The sequence below is a fragment of the Culex pipiens genome, chromosome 3 (assembly GCF_016801865.2).
Source record: "Culex pipiens pallens isolate TS chromosome 3, TS_CPP_V2, whole genome shotgun sequence".
Taxonomy (NCBI): domain Eukaryota; kingdom Metazoa; phylum Arthropoda; class Insecta; order Diptera; family Culicidae; genus Culex; species Culex pipiens.
In genome coordinates, this window is record NC_068939.1 from 63,470,099 (window position 1) to 63,486,676 (window position 16,578).

General features: G+C 37.7%; 1 protein-coding gene across 9 annotated transcripts in view; it reads left to right on the top strand.

The window, feature by feature from the left end:
- LOC120424315 (glutamate-gated chloride channel) overlaps nucleotides 1–16,578 on the top strand; it is a 365,994-nt gene that overhangs the window by 177,329 nt on the left and 172,087 nt on the right. For all 9 annotated transcript variants that reach the window (XM_052711128.1, XM_052711125.1, XM_052711127.1 and 6 more), the window contains one exon: nucleotides 12,220–13,245. In XM_052711128.1, coding sequence (XP_052567088.1) covers nucleotides 12,230–13,245 — 1,016 coding nt within the window. In that variant the 5' untranslated portion in view covers nucleotides 12,220–12,229. The remainder of the gene's footprint in view (nucleotides 1–12,219; nucleotides 13,246–16,578) is intronic.

The window sequence follows — 16,578 nt, forward strand, 5'->3', positions numbered from 1 at the left end:
AGGGCGCCGGTTGAGAGACCCCTCCCCAGGCACCGACACCAACACCAGGACGACTCTGATGGCTGCGACTTGCTGGAGTTCTTGAACGGTGGCTGAGCGAGGGCGTGGTGGCGTCGGGCAGGCGAGGGGCTCTCATAAGGCTTTTCACGGCGCGTCCTGGTGAAAACTGGAGTGCTAGTGCTGGTAGATGCTGGGATAAAGAACGTGGAGAGACTTGGATTGCCGGTGCGACCGCGTCGCACGTTAGTCTGCCTGGTGATCCATGGGTGAACCACCTTGGCTTGAAGTTGACTCCGTGCCGTCCGTGATTAGCTCCGCACTCTTCAAAACTTCCTCTTCCTCCTGCTGAGCTTGCTCCGTGTTGATTGGAATTGATGCCGGCGCAGACTTCGGCGGCGAAATCGGCGTTGTTGTTTCCGTTAAGGGCGAGAGCAGGGGTGGAGGACGATTTTCCTGATTCTTGACGACGGCAAGTGAGGGCTCCCAAAAAATTTCTACGTTGCGCTCTTCAAATTCACGGAACACGAGACCATTCGGCCATGTCGTAGAAGCGAGAGCCTTGTGTTTAAGGTCAGTATGCACACCAACTTTGAAAGAGATGAATCTCATTCTGCTGACGTCTTTGCCTTTGGCCACCAGTCTCTTCACTTTGATGTCTTCAACTCCGAGACGCTCGACAGCAAGTCTTGCGATTTGCTCCTCTGTCACATTGCGGGAAACACGGGATAGGTAGAGCCAGATACGAGCGTCTTCTTCATCTACAGCTCTCTCATACCCGGCAGCGACAATGCCGTCCTCAGCAGGGGCAGGTCTGTCAGGGTTTCCGGTGCCTTGTTTCGGCGGAATGGGTTGCGGTCCTGGGGGAGCGGGTTTCGTTTCAAAAAGACGCCGGCCTGACCCGCGAAAACCACCTGGACGGAGACTACCAGATTTGGGAGTCAATGAGTTTGACGCAATTAGCTTGGCAAAGTTTGCGCTCAACTCAGTTTTCAACTCCGACATGATTTCCGTTTTGAGCTGCTCGACGATGCGGTTGTGGTGACTCAACGATAGTTCCTGCCCAGCCTCGTACGCACATTGAATTGAGCGGCGATGACGGAGGTCCGACATGAGGGTGGTGCAGGATCTGCAGAGCCAGAAAATTTGGCGGTGCGATGCAATCTCCTTCAGCAGCTCTGGTTTGACACCGCTGCACTGCAGATGGAATACCGCGTTACAGAACCCCTGGCAGGAAACAAACTCGTCGAGCACATCCCCCGTACACGAATGGCAAAGGATTGCGTTCTTATCAGAGTTCATTGCCGATGCAGCAGCCATTTCGACGCGTTGTTGCTCCGAAATCCGTTTTCCCGATTTTGGAAAGATCAGGCTTTAACGTTCTGCAGCGACCAGTAAGTAAACCACCAGCAAGTAGGCAACCGTGCACAAAGAGCTAGTCACAAATCCGCTACCAGTCAATAGATGGCGCTGATTTTTAACAACAAAAGTGTTGGAGAGAGCGGAGAGAATTGTGTTTCCAACAGCACTTTCTCAATCACAAAACACCAAACTTTATATCACTTTAACGAATTAACTCGCGGTTTAATCGCGTGCACTCCAGTAATTTCGACGAAATTATAACCCGATTATGGAACCGAATGACAATTCGCGACAAAAACAGTAATAAAACACACAAAAATCAACCAAAATTATCAGAGCTTAGAAAAAGGTAAACAACCGACTCCTGGATAGATATCGAACGACAAATTTCTGTCAAAAATCTCGTCCATTTTCGATGGTTTGCTACAAATCTTCATTTTTGCAACAATATTGCTCAACCTTCTCTGTATCAATTATGGAGTTAAACAAATGGAACCATACACCATGTTTGCCCTCTCCTAGAGTAGTATCTCTGGTCGACATAAATTAAATGTAGCATACGTCTGCAACAGACAGACAGATGACCAACGGAATCCACCCCCCAGTTAGGATAGCACCCAGACAGCTAGTACCAGCATAGAGCCGCAGCAGTGGTCATCGCTCCAAGTAACGGCCGTAATTTATCCTCGTGTGAAGCTGATTTAATTACCCAACAAAAACATGACCCGAATGGTGGGCCGTTTTGACGACGGTGACGCCTCATTGCACCATAGAAAAAATGTAAAAAATACAGGATTTTTTTTATTTAAGACTTGATTTTAAATAACTTTGAAATAATAAAAAAATATTATTCAAAAAAATACAAAACAGTGTTTTCTCACCGTGCACCGGCTGGAGGCGCCAGATGACCTAGTCGTCACTGGCCAGTACTGACCAAGGGGGAGCATCAGGTTAGGTCAAACAAAAAAGGAAGGAGGAGGACGGGGTATGTTTGTGGCCACTCTCGGTTCTGTGCCAACGCACATTCACTTATATTAGCGAAACTAATTCCATCATACAAGTTCCGACGGGTTGCACAGGCCGCAGATGCCGGTTCTGCTCTGCTAGTTGACTAGGGGGAGGAGTTGTGATTCTGAGTTATAATGTTTTTGTATGGGAGAAAATTGTGAATGTGTTTTTCAATTAGTAAAGTTATTTTGTTTTTCCACGTAAGGCCGATGCAAATATTTTTAAATTTTTATGTTTCTTGACTCTGGCCAAAAGTGGTTATCAAGGCAGAAATATGCAATTAAATTTGTCTTAAAGACTATTTCTGGGAAAATTTAGAAGTCACTTGTAAAAAAATTGCCTCCTGAATTTCAAGCTAATATTGAAGTAAGCAGTGAGTGAATCGGAACGTTTGGTAAGGTATTTCCACGCATCCTTTCTCCCCTGTAGATTCTGTAAAATGTGATCCGCTCTCAAAATCCTCTCTGAGGTAAACACAACGCAGTAGGGTTGGCCGCTTTAATTCTTGTATTACATTTTTGGATGTTCTCAGATGTACTACAATTATTAATGACATGAAAAGTAAGGGGCGTAATCTAATCACAAGACTTTCCAGCATACTTTTATCGGACTGGCTGCGTTTGTGTTAGATTAGATTAGATTTAATATTGAAGTAAGCAGTGTATCAAAAAACTTGAAAATTTTAGTGAAGGTAGAATTCCAATCTACTGAAAACAAATTTAAATGCATTTTCTTGCTTTTCAAATCATATTTAGCATAACTGGGATCGTTCAAAAATATGTATTTTCAGTTTTTGCATTAAATATCAGCTTTTTATAAAATTTGTTGTACTTGATCGAAAAATTCTTTTAGTTTCATTTGACCCATTTGAGCCAATTTTTCACGTTGTTCATCGAAAAGCTGATTGCCGAGATACAACCTCTTGAAGTTAAAATTTTGTGAAAAAATAGTTTTTCTCAGTGTCATCTATTAGAAACAATCGGTTCGATTTTCATTGGATTGCAAATTAAATGTCGGAATTTATGAACCAAAATTAATCTTCCAAAAGGGCTTTGAATTATTTTGGAAATTTTAAAATGTTGGGCTTAGTTTTTAAATGTAAAAAAATATTTTATTTGGGGAAGTAAAAACATCACAATTGCTCTAATTTTTATTATTTAATTAACCAAGAGTAAAAGAGATACCTTGCGTTGATAACGAGAGCTCATAATTCAAAAAATTTTAACTTTAAGAGTTTGTATCTCAGTAATGAGCAGTTCAAGCAACAAAACCAAAAAGTGAAATTTTTTGGAAGTTTCGAAAATATTTTTTTGATTTGATGCTTTTCCTTCGTAAAATCATTTAAAATAATAAAAAACAAATGTAAAGCATCACCTGAAAATGTATTGTAAATTCATGCTTGCATCAAAAAATGACATGAAAAAAACGACAATATTCTAGATATAAAAAAAAACACAATTAAAAAAAACATCGTGTCCAACAATCCTGATCACGTTCGGGGGAGGGGAATAATCAAATTTAAAAAAGATACCAAGCAAAATTTAAAAAAAAAAACATGAGCAAATGGTATAAACATCGCTCAAATGTCTTTGGTCTCAAAATTTCATTTTAAATGCTTAAAGAAAGATAATCGATTGTCAAAGTTTTTTCCTGAAAAATGGTACAATTTCTTTTGATATGAATTATAACTTTTTGAAATTTTCAGAAATTGTCAAATTTAAATTGTTTTTTTTTTGTTTCAAATGAGAACCTGATTTTTCAAAAAAAAATCCCAAATGACTAATTTAGATCTTTTTTATCTTAAATATTCAAATGAAAATTCTGAATGAACTAGTGAAATCGTTTTACAGTGTATGATGAATGAAATGAAAACTACCCAAACACTAAAAAAACTTTTAAATGCAGAACCATTTATTTGACAATCAATCATTTTTTATCGTGATTAATTTTGAAACATAAAATTGATTTAATTCAAGCTTGTTTAATTTTCAATCTACATTAAAAATTTTCAAGTCACCTTCTGTAGTTTTTAAATATAAAAAAAAGTTTAATTAGTCTGACTTAAATGTCAATCGTTTCAAAATTGGCTCAAATGGGTCAAATGAAACTAAAAGAATTTTTCGATCAAGTACAACAAATTTTATAAAAAGCTGATATTTAATTTCGCTTCGCTTCGCTTCGCTTCGCTAGGAGACGGTGATTTTAGCGGATTGCAGACTGGATTTTCGCCATGTGATGTGATGATTGTCTAAGCCCAAGTTGCCTAGGAATCGATAATTGGGAATAGAACCAATTCCACCTGAACCAGATTCTCACCACCATGGCAGCCGTCCATTGCCGGCCGCTCCCATCTCCACCGCGCACCAGGGACAAGGAAAGGGAATTGGAAGACGGGAAGTGTTGATGCTCCACTTTTTTAAGAGTATTAAGGGAAAATCTCCACGGTATTCTCAAGTAAGTTTCGCTTGGAGTTGGACGGTTTTTGGGAAGGTGAATGGTCTGAGGAGCCACCCTAGGCGAGTGGTAACGACCGTTGGCATTGTTGTTCGAATTCTTCGTTTGTTCTCATTTCTAATGGGAATGCTTTCAATTCTTCTCATCTCTTATTGGATGAATTCTAGCAGTCGCCCAGGCTATTTATAGCGAGGTAATGTAGGTTCATTTCAAATGCGCCTGCATGCATGCAATGCAATGCATTCTTGTATGTTCTGATATTCAACTTGCATTCAATTTTATTCTCGTCCGTTTCTTGGATTCAACTATATCAGTCTAAATCCTACTAAAGCTACTAATGCTCCACGGCAAAGTGGAAAGCATTTTGCTTGCCAATCCTAAGGACAGGGGATCGAACCCCGCCGTGAGCTGAAGTTTTTTCATTAATTCCAAATTCAATGAGTCCAGAACTTTCTCGTTGGGAGCAGATGGGTATCGAACCCAGAACCATTCGCTTATAAAGCGAACATCGTAACCATTCAGCCACGACCGCTCCTAAAAAGCTGATATTTAATTTTTGGCCAAAAAACGAACATAAATTTTAAACAGTTTCCAAAATGACAAGATTTTATTTTCTCTTAAAATGTTATTATTCAGCAAATTTTCCTTAAAATGTGATATAAAAATAATTCCTTTAAAGTTCTAAGATTCAAAAAATATACAAAAACAGTGATCAATCACTTTGATCCTTTCAAATCCTAGACACAATTAATACGACAGCAATTTAAAAAAAAATTTTTGGCTACAAAATTTATATTTACATTTTCAGCACACATCACAGGACGATGCTCAAGGATCGTTATTCATAACTAACTTTGGTGTTAATTACCAGACCACAAACCATAAATATTCAAATTTCCACTGCCCGTGTGCGGTCACACCGAACCCATCCGAACCAATTACCACGTGGTCATCCACCTAATGGAGTTCGTTGGTGATCAGGGGGTGAATCGGGAGGCAGGTTCTCACTATCCAATTTCAGCACCCGACAAAATTGTGAAAGTTATTTGAATTATGAACATCTAAATTATCCTTGACATTATCCCAAATGCTACCCATTTCACTTCAAGCAGCTCCCGTTTACGGTCTGCAAAGAAGGACCCTTGAGTTTTGCTACAATCTAACCCTTAATCCGCAATCAATCCATCACTTGGAAGGAGGTCGGTCGTTGATTTCCAAAATTGATTTAACAATTATCCCACTTTCAAGCGAGGGTTTCCGGCAATCGAGCCCCATTTTTTTGCTTGGTAAAATTTACAACAGTCTTTAATCATGCCGAGTTAGCAAACGCACAAAAAAAGAGGAAATCCTCCTGGGGAAGGGCAACGTAATCGGATTTCCAAGCTGCCGGAATCCCTCTTTAGTGCACGCATTAGCTTGCCAGCTCAGCCGCAAAAGTGGCCACCACACCCCCTGAGTTATCCGAGCTCCCCGGTGGTGTCATTTTTTTTTCCTTTAGTATTTGGCCACAAAGAAAAGGTATTTGTTCTCATCTTTGATGCATGAGTTTCAAAGCTTTAACTGCTTTTCTTTGCTGAAAATGATTAAAGATTGTTATGGCTCTTGAATTTCATGAATTCCTTAAAATTTGTGATGCAAGGAAAAGACTTATAATTTGAGACTAAAATTTTCGGGGAAATTATTTATTGATGTTTGAAAATACTGGAAAAATAGTCTCTAGTCATCTGCCCATAGTTGAAAATTCGGCTATTATGCCAAATCAAGTATTCCGAGAAAAACGCGATTTAGTGTTTGTCAACAAATCTCCGTCAAGGCAATTTCCCATAAGAGTGGCAAGTTTTTACAACCTAATGCTAATAACTCGTTTTTGCCAAAAGTGGATATTAGACGTTTTTTCAATGTTGAGCAGTCATAACAAAAATACTTTCGGTGAATTGGCCCAGACTCGCCACACTCACCAGTTTCCGTCATATTTACCTTCTCCTTACCACATTTCCTCAGGAAAATCCCACCTGGAATTTCCCAAGCCTACCCCAAACCGACCTGTACACACCCCCTCGGAGGTAGCTTAGTTTCACCGGTCGGTCGGGCGTTGTATTTCTCAATTTACAGAGAAAAAAAAAACAAGAAATGGAAATGAAAAGTTAAATAAAACAGAGGCAAACATTTTTTCCCGGTAGCAGCAGCAGCTGGGCTGGGCAAATGTCCGGAAGAGGGCTTAAAGGACAAAATATGGTTCGAGAAAGGAAAGAGAAGCAGCAGCAATCTCATCGCCAAAAGGCACTGCCAGCGAAAGCTTCTGATAAATGTATAGAATGGAGCCTGAGACTGCTGTTTTTTTAACGGAAGCTCAGAAGCTGCAAGGGAAAAGTGGGAAACACAACAAAGGAATGGGTTTTCATGGTTTGAGAGCGAAAGTTCAGAGGTTTTCAAGAAGTTTAGGTTTGAAATGTTCAACTTCCGCCATACTGGTCAACTTACTTTATTTTTTAAAATGGAAAAATTAACTTTAACAACATTTTTTTTCTAAGCAAAATTTATGTTTACAAAACATAGTGGGTAAGTAGTGAAAGTCTATAGAAATCCAGTTAAAATTATTTAAAAAAAATTGTAACTTCAAGTGTAACTCTTTTATGATGATAACGATTGAATTTCAATTTCTCATGCCTGGATTCAATTGATAGAAAGAAATCGCAGCACTTTCTGTTTGAAAACTTTGCATTATTCTGAAATATTTCGAATAAGATTTTTTTGAGCATAAACCTGAAGTTCTTAAAAATATATTTTTTTTTTCAGATGTGTTCAATCTGTTTATAGGACGGGTGATCATTTTGATTTCTAATATGAAGGAAGAATGGGATAGACTAGACAGCACTTATTTTAGATTCACTTTTTCAGTTACTATCTTAAGCTGAGATATGTACTAACTTTTAACAGCTGATAAACGGGCTTGCTAACGGGTCAATGGAACGAGCTTAATGATTATAGGAAAAAAGTTACTAAATAAACTTTTAAAAAGATTAACAACAGAAACAGTTTAAAAAAAAAGTTGCAAAGGTAATCCTACCTACTAATTATATTGTTCTGTTTGAATCTTTAATTTCAAAAATGAGTGCTAAAATAGCTGACCCCATAAGCACCATGAGTATTGATTCAATCAACATTTTCTGTCATTTAGGTTTAATAATGGCAATGTGATAGATTTGAATATTAAAAAAAATCTTTGAGACACACCATGTGATTTAAAGTATTTAAGTATTTTTCAGTATTTTTCAGACAAAAACCTTTTTTGACGGAAAATTTGGTGAAAATCACGTTTGTTACGGTTCAAAATTGATTCCATTGATGTCCAAATCGATGATTCTCACTATATTATCCGATTATTTAGCAAAACTTGAAACATAAAATTGGTTAACCCATTTCTATAACGCTATTTATAATATATTATTTATTATTATTAAAAACGCTTTAGTTGTAATGTAAGCTGTAATCGAATAAATGATACAATGGTTTCAAGAAGCATTTATTACATGTCAGTCTACCAATTAATTACTTAAATTACTGGATCAAAATGATGAACTACATTAAATAATTACTTAATTTTTTCTTTTTATTAAGAAATATTGATACATCTTTCCATTGTTTTAAACGAAGCAAACACTTTTAAAAATAATATTATAAATAAAAAATCTCTGAAAATCAAGAGAAGGACTGAAAGCTTTTATTTTTGTTCGAAGTATTATATAATGTCTGTTAAATTTTTGTGACAGTACAGAAATGAATATTTTATAAATTAAAAAAATGTATCCTGATTGTTCGCCAAACACAAACTTTTAATAATTATGAAAAATAACAGTATAACTTAAAAACGGTGGAATTTAAAAAATATGTTTGGCAATGTTTGATTCATTTTGAATTTGCATCTAAAATGGATTTTTTTTTCAAATGTAATCAATGATATTATTTTGTCAGAAAATCATAATTATTGTACCAAATATTACGGAAATTCTATTTTAGTGAAAACGAGTGAAAAAATGTACCTTACCATAAAAACGTCAGAAAAAGTTTCATCGGAATGAAAAAAATCAGATTTTAATATTAGCCTTAAAATCTTGTTCCAAACATCAGCCTTTTCCAACAGCGAAGTGAACTGATGAAACATATTTTTACAGATTTGAGAAATAATCATAAAAAAACTGTAATGAAAGATATTTTTAATGTATGTAATTATTAAAAAATCATAAAATTGTATTCGAATCGTAGCAAAATGTCAAAAAGTTTGAAAAACAACGTAAAAGTTAAATTTGACTAAATATCAGCTGATTGAACTTGCGTTGCATGTTAGGGACTTTTGGAGCTTTCTGATTTTTTTCTATTTATTTTATACATTGAAAGAGATAAACTATGAAACATATTTTCAACAGGACATCTAATCATGTTTTTGTATTAAGAAGTTCAATTTGTTAGTGGATTAATGCTATAATTGTGACTGCCTATTTTAAAGATAAGCAACAATTCTCAAAAAAAAAAAATCAAATTATTCGCTCTACAGCATTGCGTTGGCCGACTGGGTTTGATCCCAGACCCCTACACAACGGTTCCCGGTAAGCGACAATTCTAAAAAGCTTATAATTTTTTTTTTTTTCAAAATATTAAATGAAAGATGCATAGATTCAGGATTCACTTATATCTCTGGGTTTCCGTTTGTTTGTGATTAACTTTACTACTCAACATTACAAAATAAATAAATTTTGTAATAATCGGAATCTTAATGTGACACTCTTATTTAAAATAAAATCGAAAACATGTTTTGTTATGATAAGTTATGAACAAAAAAATAAAAAAGATTTGATGTATAAGTACATTTTTTTTATATATTTAACAAGCCTTACCCGACAAACTTCGTTCTGCCTTTTTTTGATTATTGACGTTTTTAGCTCTTTTGCTTATTCAGCCTCCTGTGATCAAAATTTGATTACACGTAACTTTTCCCATACAATCGGCAGATTTTCTGGAATCGGTTCCAGAGTGGCCAAAGTTGTCACTTTTTGGCGTAAGAACCTTCCTTGGGCTTATACGAACCCAACGCAACAAAAAGCACCTCGATCCGACGCTCCGTATTGAACTGATTCGCGTTCGAACAAAACCGTCGAAATTTTTTATATATATAGTAGGGTGGGTACGTTTTTCAAAAAGTTCTCGGATCAAGTTTTAGTATGGTTCCCCTTGTAGGGCATGCCCATAGGGACTTTCATGCCAAATATCAGCTCATTTGGTTGTAAACTGGCTGCGCGCATCAGGGTTAAAGTTTACATGGGAATTACTATGGGAAATTGGAACTTTTTGTTCAAACGCTCCTACAGGTCTGGGAAAATCACGCGCCAACTTCTGGTATGGTCAGGCCTATGGGGAATGGTCTGGAGAACACTTTTCCCGAAGAGAGCATATCTTGACTTTTTTTTGATAAGGTCCTATAAACAAATGTAAACATTGAGTGTATCCCGCTTACTCCGATGGACTTTGACATAAGGTATGAAAGGGATACACTCAATGTTTACATTTGTTTATAAGACCTTATCAAAAAAAAGTCAAGATATGGATTCGTTGTCCCTAGACCTGGCGCATCGGCAAACAATCCGATGTCTCCGGAATCAACGGTTTTCCCTGAAAAAGCATCAAATTTTCCTTAGCATGCTATGAAAGCTCGATGAACACCGCGACGCCATACGTCAGGCAGCTACCACGTGGGTGAGAAACGGCTGGAATATTCAATTGCAAACCTTCTTTTAACTAGAAAATGATCATTTCGAGTTATCCTGATATAATTTAGTCGAATTCAGAATCTTTTTATAGCAAATTTGTATTTTTTTGCAAATATTTCAACCACGTGGTAGCTGCCTGACGTATGGCGTCGCGGTGTTCATCGAGCTTTCATAGCATGCTAAGGAAAATTTGATGCATTTTCAGGGAAAACCGTTGATTCCGGAGACATCGGATTGTTTGCCGATGCGCCAGGTCTAGGGACAACGAATCCATATGCTCTCTTCGGGAAAAGTGTTCTCCAGACCATTCCCCATAGGCCTGACCATACCAGAAGTTGGAGCGTGATTTTCCCAGACCTGTAGGAGCGTTTGAACAAAAAGTTCCAATTTCCCATAGTAATTCCCATGTAAACTTTAACCCTGATGCGCGCAGCCAGTTTACAACCAAATGAGCTGATATTTGGCATGAAAGTCCCTATGGGCATGCCCTACAAGGGGAACCATACTAAAACTTGATCCGAGAACTTTTTGAAAAACGTACCCACCCTTATATAGATTACTTTAATAACTCAAAATTTACTCAACTTTAATAAAAAAAATAATTTAAATTATTCTTATTATCATTAATAACTAAATAATTGATAAATTACCGAATTACTAACTTAAAATAAAAAAAACCTTTTCTACTTTTACATTAATAAATGTATAAGAGAAGAGAAAACATATAATTTTAAGTAAAATTCAAAAATATCAAATAACTGGTCTTTACCATGAGAACCCCTGCCGGAAACGCTTCGACCATTTCCTCTGTACTGATTGCGCGGGGACCTCCGGAGGAGAGTCGGCTGCCTGAGTGCTGCACTTTGAGAGCAAACAAGTCGGGGACCCTGAACTGGCCCAACCCTACAATGACGACGGTGAAACCAGCTGAGGGGGTCTTAAGAAGAGCGAGAATATTTATTGCAGTGTGCCGGTGCTGGTCTGGCTGAAGCTCAGCAACCGGCAGGGATCTGCGGGTGAATAAAGAATGGAGCTGAATCCGACTCCAGTCGGCGAGCTGAGCTGCCTGCCTGGGTGTGCAATTGGTGCTGGAATAAAGTGGGTAATAAACTAGAACTGCATTGTTGGCGTGGCAGTTGTTGCAGTTGTTCTGGGTGGAGGAGGGCAATTTTGCCGGAAGAAGGGCGACGATGCACAATCTCATCTAGAGGAGAAATTGCGCAAATGGTCGCAGATTTGCTTGGCAGCTGCTGCTGGTACTGCTGGTTTCGTGGAGGAAAATTTGAATTTTTGTGCGGAAAGTTTGAACCAACTTTGGTGGAGTTACGAGAACGTGAATCGCGAAATGACTAGCGACTACGAATGGAGCAAATTGTGTAAAATTGATGTAGTAAATGAGCTTGTTTTTGTCGTGCAGCTTAACGAGGTGGATTGAAACTTTAAGTGGAGAAGTTTTACTACCATGGATAAGTTTTAACAAGATGAGGATTTGTAAAAACAATGTTGATCTTCTTTGAGCACTGTTCAATTTTTTTGAAATATCAAAAATAACTGTAATATAAAAACTATAAATCATACATAGTTAACTATTCTATAGAATACTAATCAACTCCCCTTCTTCTCCACTTCCTTACAGATGTCCTAATATGGGTTTCCCGTGCGGCGAAAAGGCGCATCCTCGCACGACGTCACGACCCTCGGAGCCAAGCTGGAACGAGCTACCAATCGGCTGTGAGCAACAACAACAACTGCTGTTACCACCGCCAACAACCACCAACACCGTCAACTTGAGCAATCTGAACTCCACTTCCCGCAAGCATCAGCAGACAACACTTCATCGCGCCCGCACCCTCCAGCCCAAACATCCTCCTCCGGCGTCGGCAGCATTCCCGGAAGTGTCACCCGGCGGCTTCCATTATCCGTTTAACCTTTTCCATCCGTTCCACGATCCGGCCTCGACGGCGACGACGACGCTCCAGCAGTACTCGACGATTATTCTCGGCAAGCTCTCACAATTTATCACCAATCATGTAGCGGCCAGGAGTGGCGGAGGAGGGGGCGGTTCTCGGAGTCCGGAACTGCTGCTGCCGCCACCCTGGTCCCCGTGCACCCGCCACGCTTCCGACGGCCCCTCGGTGCATTCCCACGACACCGGAAGGTCGTCCCCAGCTGATGCCGTAGGACCTTCCGAGAAGCGCCATCACTCATCAACCCCCGTGCTCACCTGCGAAGAGGCCGCCGGCAGTAACCCGAGAGTAGTTGTGCCGCCGGAATCTGCTCCAACAACAACCTGTGATCCTGCTGCAACGTCGGTTGCCTACCTTGGGGGGTGCACCGAGTCTTCTTCGTCGCCGTCGTCACAATCTATCAGCCCAGATGCTTGCCTCGGCGACTGTTGCAGCAACCATCCGGCAAAGGACAGAAACGACGGCAACCGGCAAACGACTTTGACTTGTGGGACCGAGACTAGGACGGGGAGGGGGACAGGGACAGGGACGACGGACGCCAGACCTGCTACCACTGCTACAACTACTACTACTACCGCTACGAGTAGTCATTATCTTGTAAGACATTCACTCTGTTTATATGCAGCATCTAGCGTTATATTAGCGTTATGTTATCTAACAATACCAACAGTTGCCTCAGACACACCACACACTATGTGAGTATAATAACATGTAATGGTTCCTGCACGCACTGTCCCGATTATGCAAAGTGACGTAGGCAGCTTTTTTCATCCAAAAAGGAACAGTCGACTCTCTGGTTGTCAATCTTCGCTATCTCAAACTCAAACTGCATGCTTCGATGTTATTTCTTCAAAATTCTTTCTAGGCCTTCCTCGATTGGTTTTCTCGATCTTGTGACATAGACCATTTTGGTCGAAAATGAGTTAATGATGACGTTTTGCTATACTTAACAAACACTACAAGATGCTTTAACCCGATTTTGGAAACTCGCTTCCGTTTCCCGGATATCGCAATACACACTTGTGACATAGACCAATTTATCATCAAAATGATTGTGCACACTTGTGACACGTCATACATGATGTTGGAAAATGTGGAATTTTTTCTTGTTTTTCACAAATTTATGTTGATACACATTTTCTGAAGGCAATGCAATCTTTTGTTTTTGAAAATATACTGATTAAGTCGGTTAATCTATTGATTTAAGCCTACCGTCAACTGGGGCGAACCGGGACTCATGGGGCGAATTGGGACAGCAGTTTTAACCATGAAGGAGCACAATATTTTGATTTTACTGGTTGGTTTCGGTTAAAACAGACTCAGACCAACAAAATGTGTACATCCATTTCCAAATTTAACACCATTAACTGCTCTAAACACTGCTGTCCCTATTCAGACTGTAGTCCCGATTCGCCCCAGATGACGGTATTTTAGTTTGTATGGGAATTCTGTGCACACTTGTGACACGTAGTACAATTTTACTTTCGAAACACACTTGCTTTTCAGATTTTTGTTTACATTATTTACTGTATCTTTTAACTGGTGTTACCAAATTAGTTGAAACTTGGAGCGTTTGTTAAGCGATACTATACGAACCGATTGCTTCAAAAAGTTTGGCTCTACCATTCATAGTTTTGAAAATATTTATCATCAAACTTTAAAAATCGATTTTCTCGGAAAGTACTAAATGGTCGTTGTCACAAGATAGCACACAGCTGACGATTTGCTCCAAAAATACTTTCCATTTATCCATAGACTTTATTTTTTGAGAAACTGAGCTTTAAAGGGTGCTTGCTTCTTCGATGGTCCCTTCAATATTTACACCAGATAGTCGACTGTAAATCAACATTTGTCGTTTATGTCGTTTATGTCACTATGGATAATTATGGCAGTGCACTTATATGTTTTTTTTAAATGAGTGTGTACTTTAATTGTCACTTTCAAGTCTTCCAAAAATTGTCTAGAATACGATTCAAACAGTTCATTATTACAGTAGTACAGTACCTTTGCCGGACCAAACATCGGATGATTTTATTTCAAAATTGAGATTTTCACTCCACATTCTGACTCACTTTTGAGCAAATCACAACTAGAAATCGTAAGCTTGGACAATTTTCGGAGGACTTGTAAGATTTTGACCATTCTTTATCTTTAAACTCTTTTTCTACTTCCTCATCAATCTTATCTTGTCGTTGTAAATAATATCATAAATATATTATGCATTACATAAAAACATAAACAAACATAAAAAATACCTAAAATAAAGTTTTTTATTTGAAAACCAGATATTCTCTTAAGTGATTCAAACCGTTTAAAATTTGGGCACATCTGGATGGTATTCAGAGCTCGAATCCTATGTTTGAGAACGATTTTTTTTTCTTATACGGGCAGCCCAAGTTAATTTTGTATTAAATGGAATTTATAACCCATAGAATCGAAGCTTTAAGGTTTTCATTGGTTAAAGATTTAAATACGAACGGAAAATAATAAAATCATACTCATTCTTCTCCTGTTCAGGAAGTCATTTGAGCAAATGTTGTGTTTACGAAAAACTTTATTTCTCTTGTTTTATGATTTCCTTATTTAAGTTTAAGTAAAATTTCCATTTATCTCGTTAATAATATGTTTCTTTCTGATATTTATCATTTATCACCTTCATTACCTTTGCCTTTTTTATTTTTTTATTTTATTTTATCCCAATTACTTTTTCAATGATTGGCTTGTTTTTTTTTGTATTTTCTTCTATAAAATGATACCACTACTATTTAAATATAAAAAAAAGGAGAGGCATAGTATGGGACATTACAAAAACTATTGCGAACTTATTTTTACTTATAATATAGGAAATAATTGAATAAACCACATTTTAAACTGACCTCTTTTTAAAAATACATAAAAAAAAATAACGAAGCGTTAAAAAAATGTAAAACTTCCAAAGTTATTTTTTTCTGAAAATTTCATGGGTTCTTTCCTCCAATGCTTTTTGAAAATTAAAAATTGGTGAACAAAATTGATAGTTTAGGAATTTTTAAATCGAAGCCCGGCTGGAGGCTATAGGGTTAACTACAAGTAAACTATACTTACGAAAATGTTAATTACCGTCAGTGGGGGTGACTATGGGTCAAAAAACGATACACCTCTCGAAATTTCTTAATAACAAAAACAATTTAAATAACATCGAAAATCTTTCAACGTAGATTTGTTCTTAGATAGTTTACTAACATTTTCCCAAAATATGGTGGATTTTTATGAACACTACCTTAAATGCCAATTGTTTGAAAATTGACCCAATCTCACCCCTTAGAGGGGGTGACATTGGGTCAAATGAAACTAAAATGATGCTCAAATACAACTATATGGTAAAAACAAGTCATCCAACAGCGTTTCTTGTTCGAGGGAATCGTATTGACACGCTACAATGTTTGAAGTGGAGATTTTCAAACATTTGGATAGTTTTCGAGCAATTCTAACAAAAATTTTAGAAAAATGATTTTTCGAGAGGTCATTTTTGGCCAAAAACGTACCTCAACTTTAGACAGCTGCCAAAATAACAGGATTAGTTCTAGGACCGAGATTTTTTCAGCGAAGTCATCTTAAGATATCCCCTACACAACCCCTTTGAAAAAATTCAGTTTCATTGAGAATAACCTGCAAAATGGTAAAATCCGTAAAAAATCACTTTGACCCAATCTCACCCCCCAGACCCAATGTCACCCCCACTGACGGTAACGAAATTATTAGGGCTAGTGATTTTCACGGCAAAAAAAATCGAAATTACGCGACATGTTTGTTTTTAAAACCATGGATTTCACGGCAATTTCATGGCACTCTAAAATCTGCTCAAAATAAACATAAAAATGTTTTGTTTAGGCATAATTATGTACAGAAAAGTGTCTGGAAAAGTAAGCAGTTGTTCAAGATACAGATAAAAATATATTTATTTTCGAAAAAAATATATTGGTTTAATTTTTGAAATTATGCAGAATTTTCATAAGCTGAATTATCATTCAGCGTTTTAAATTTTACTG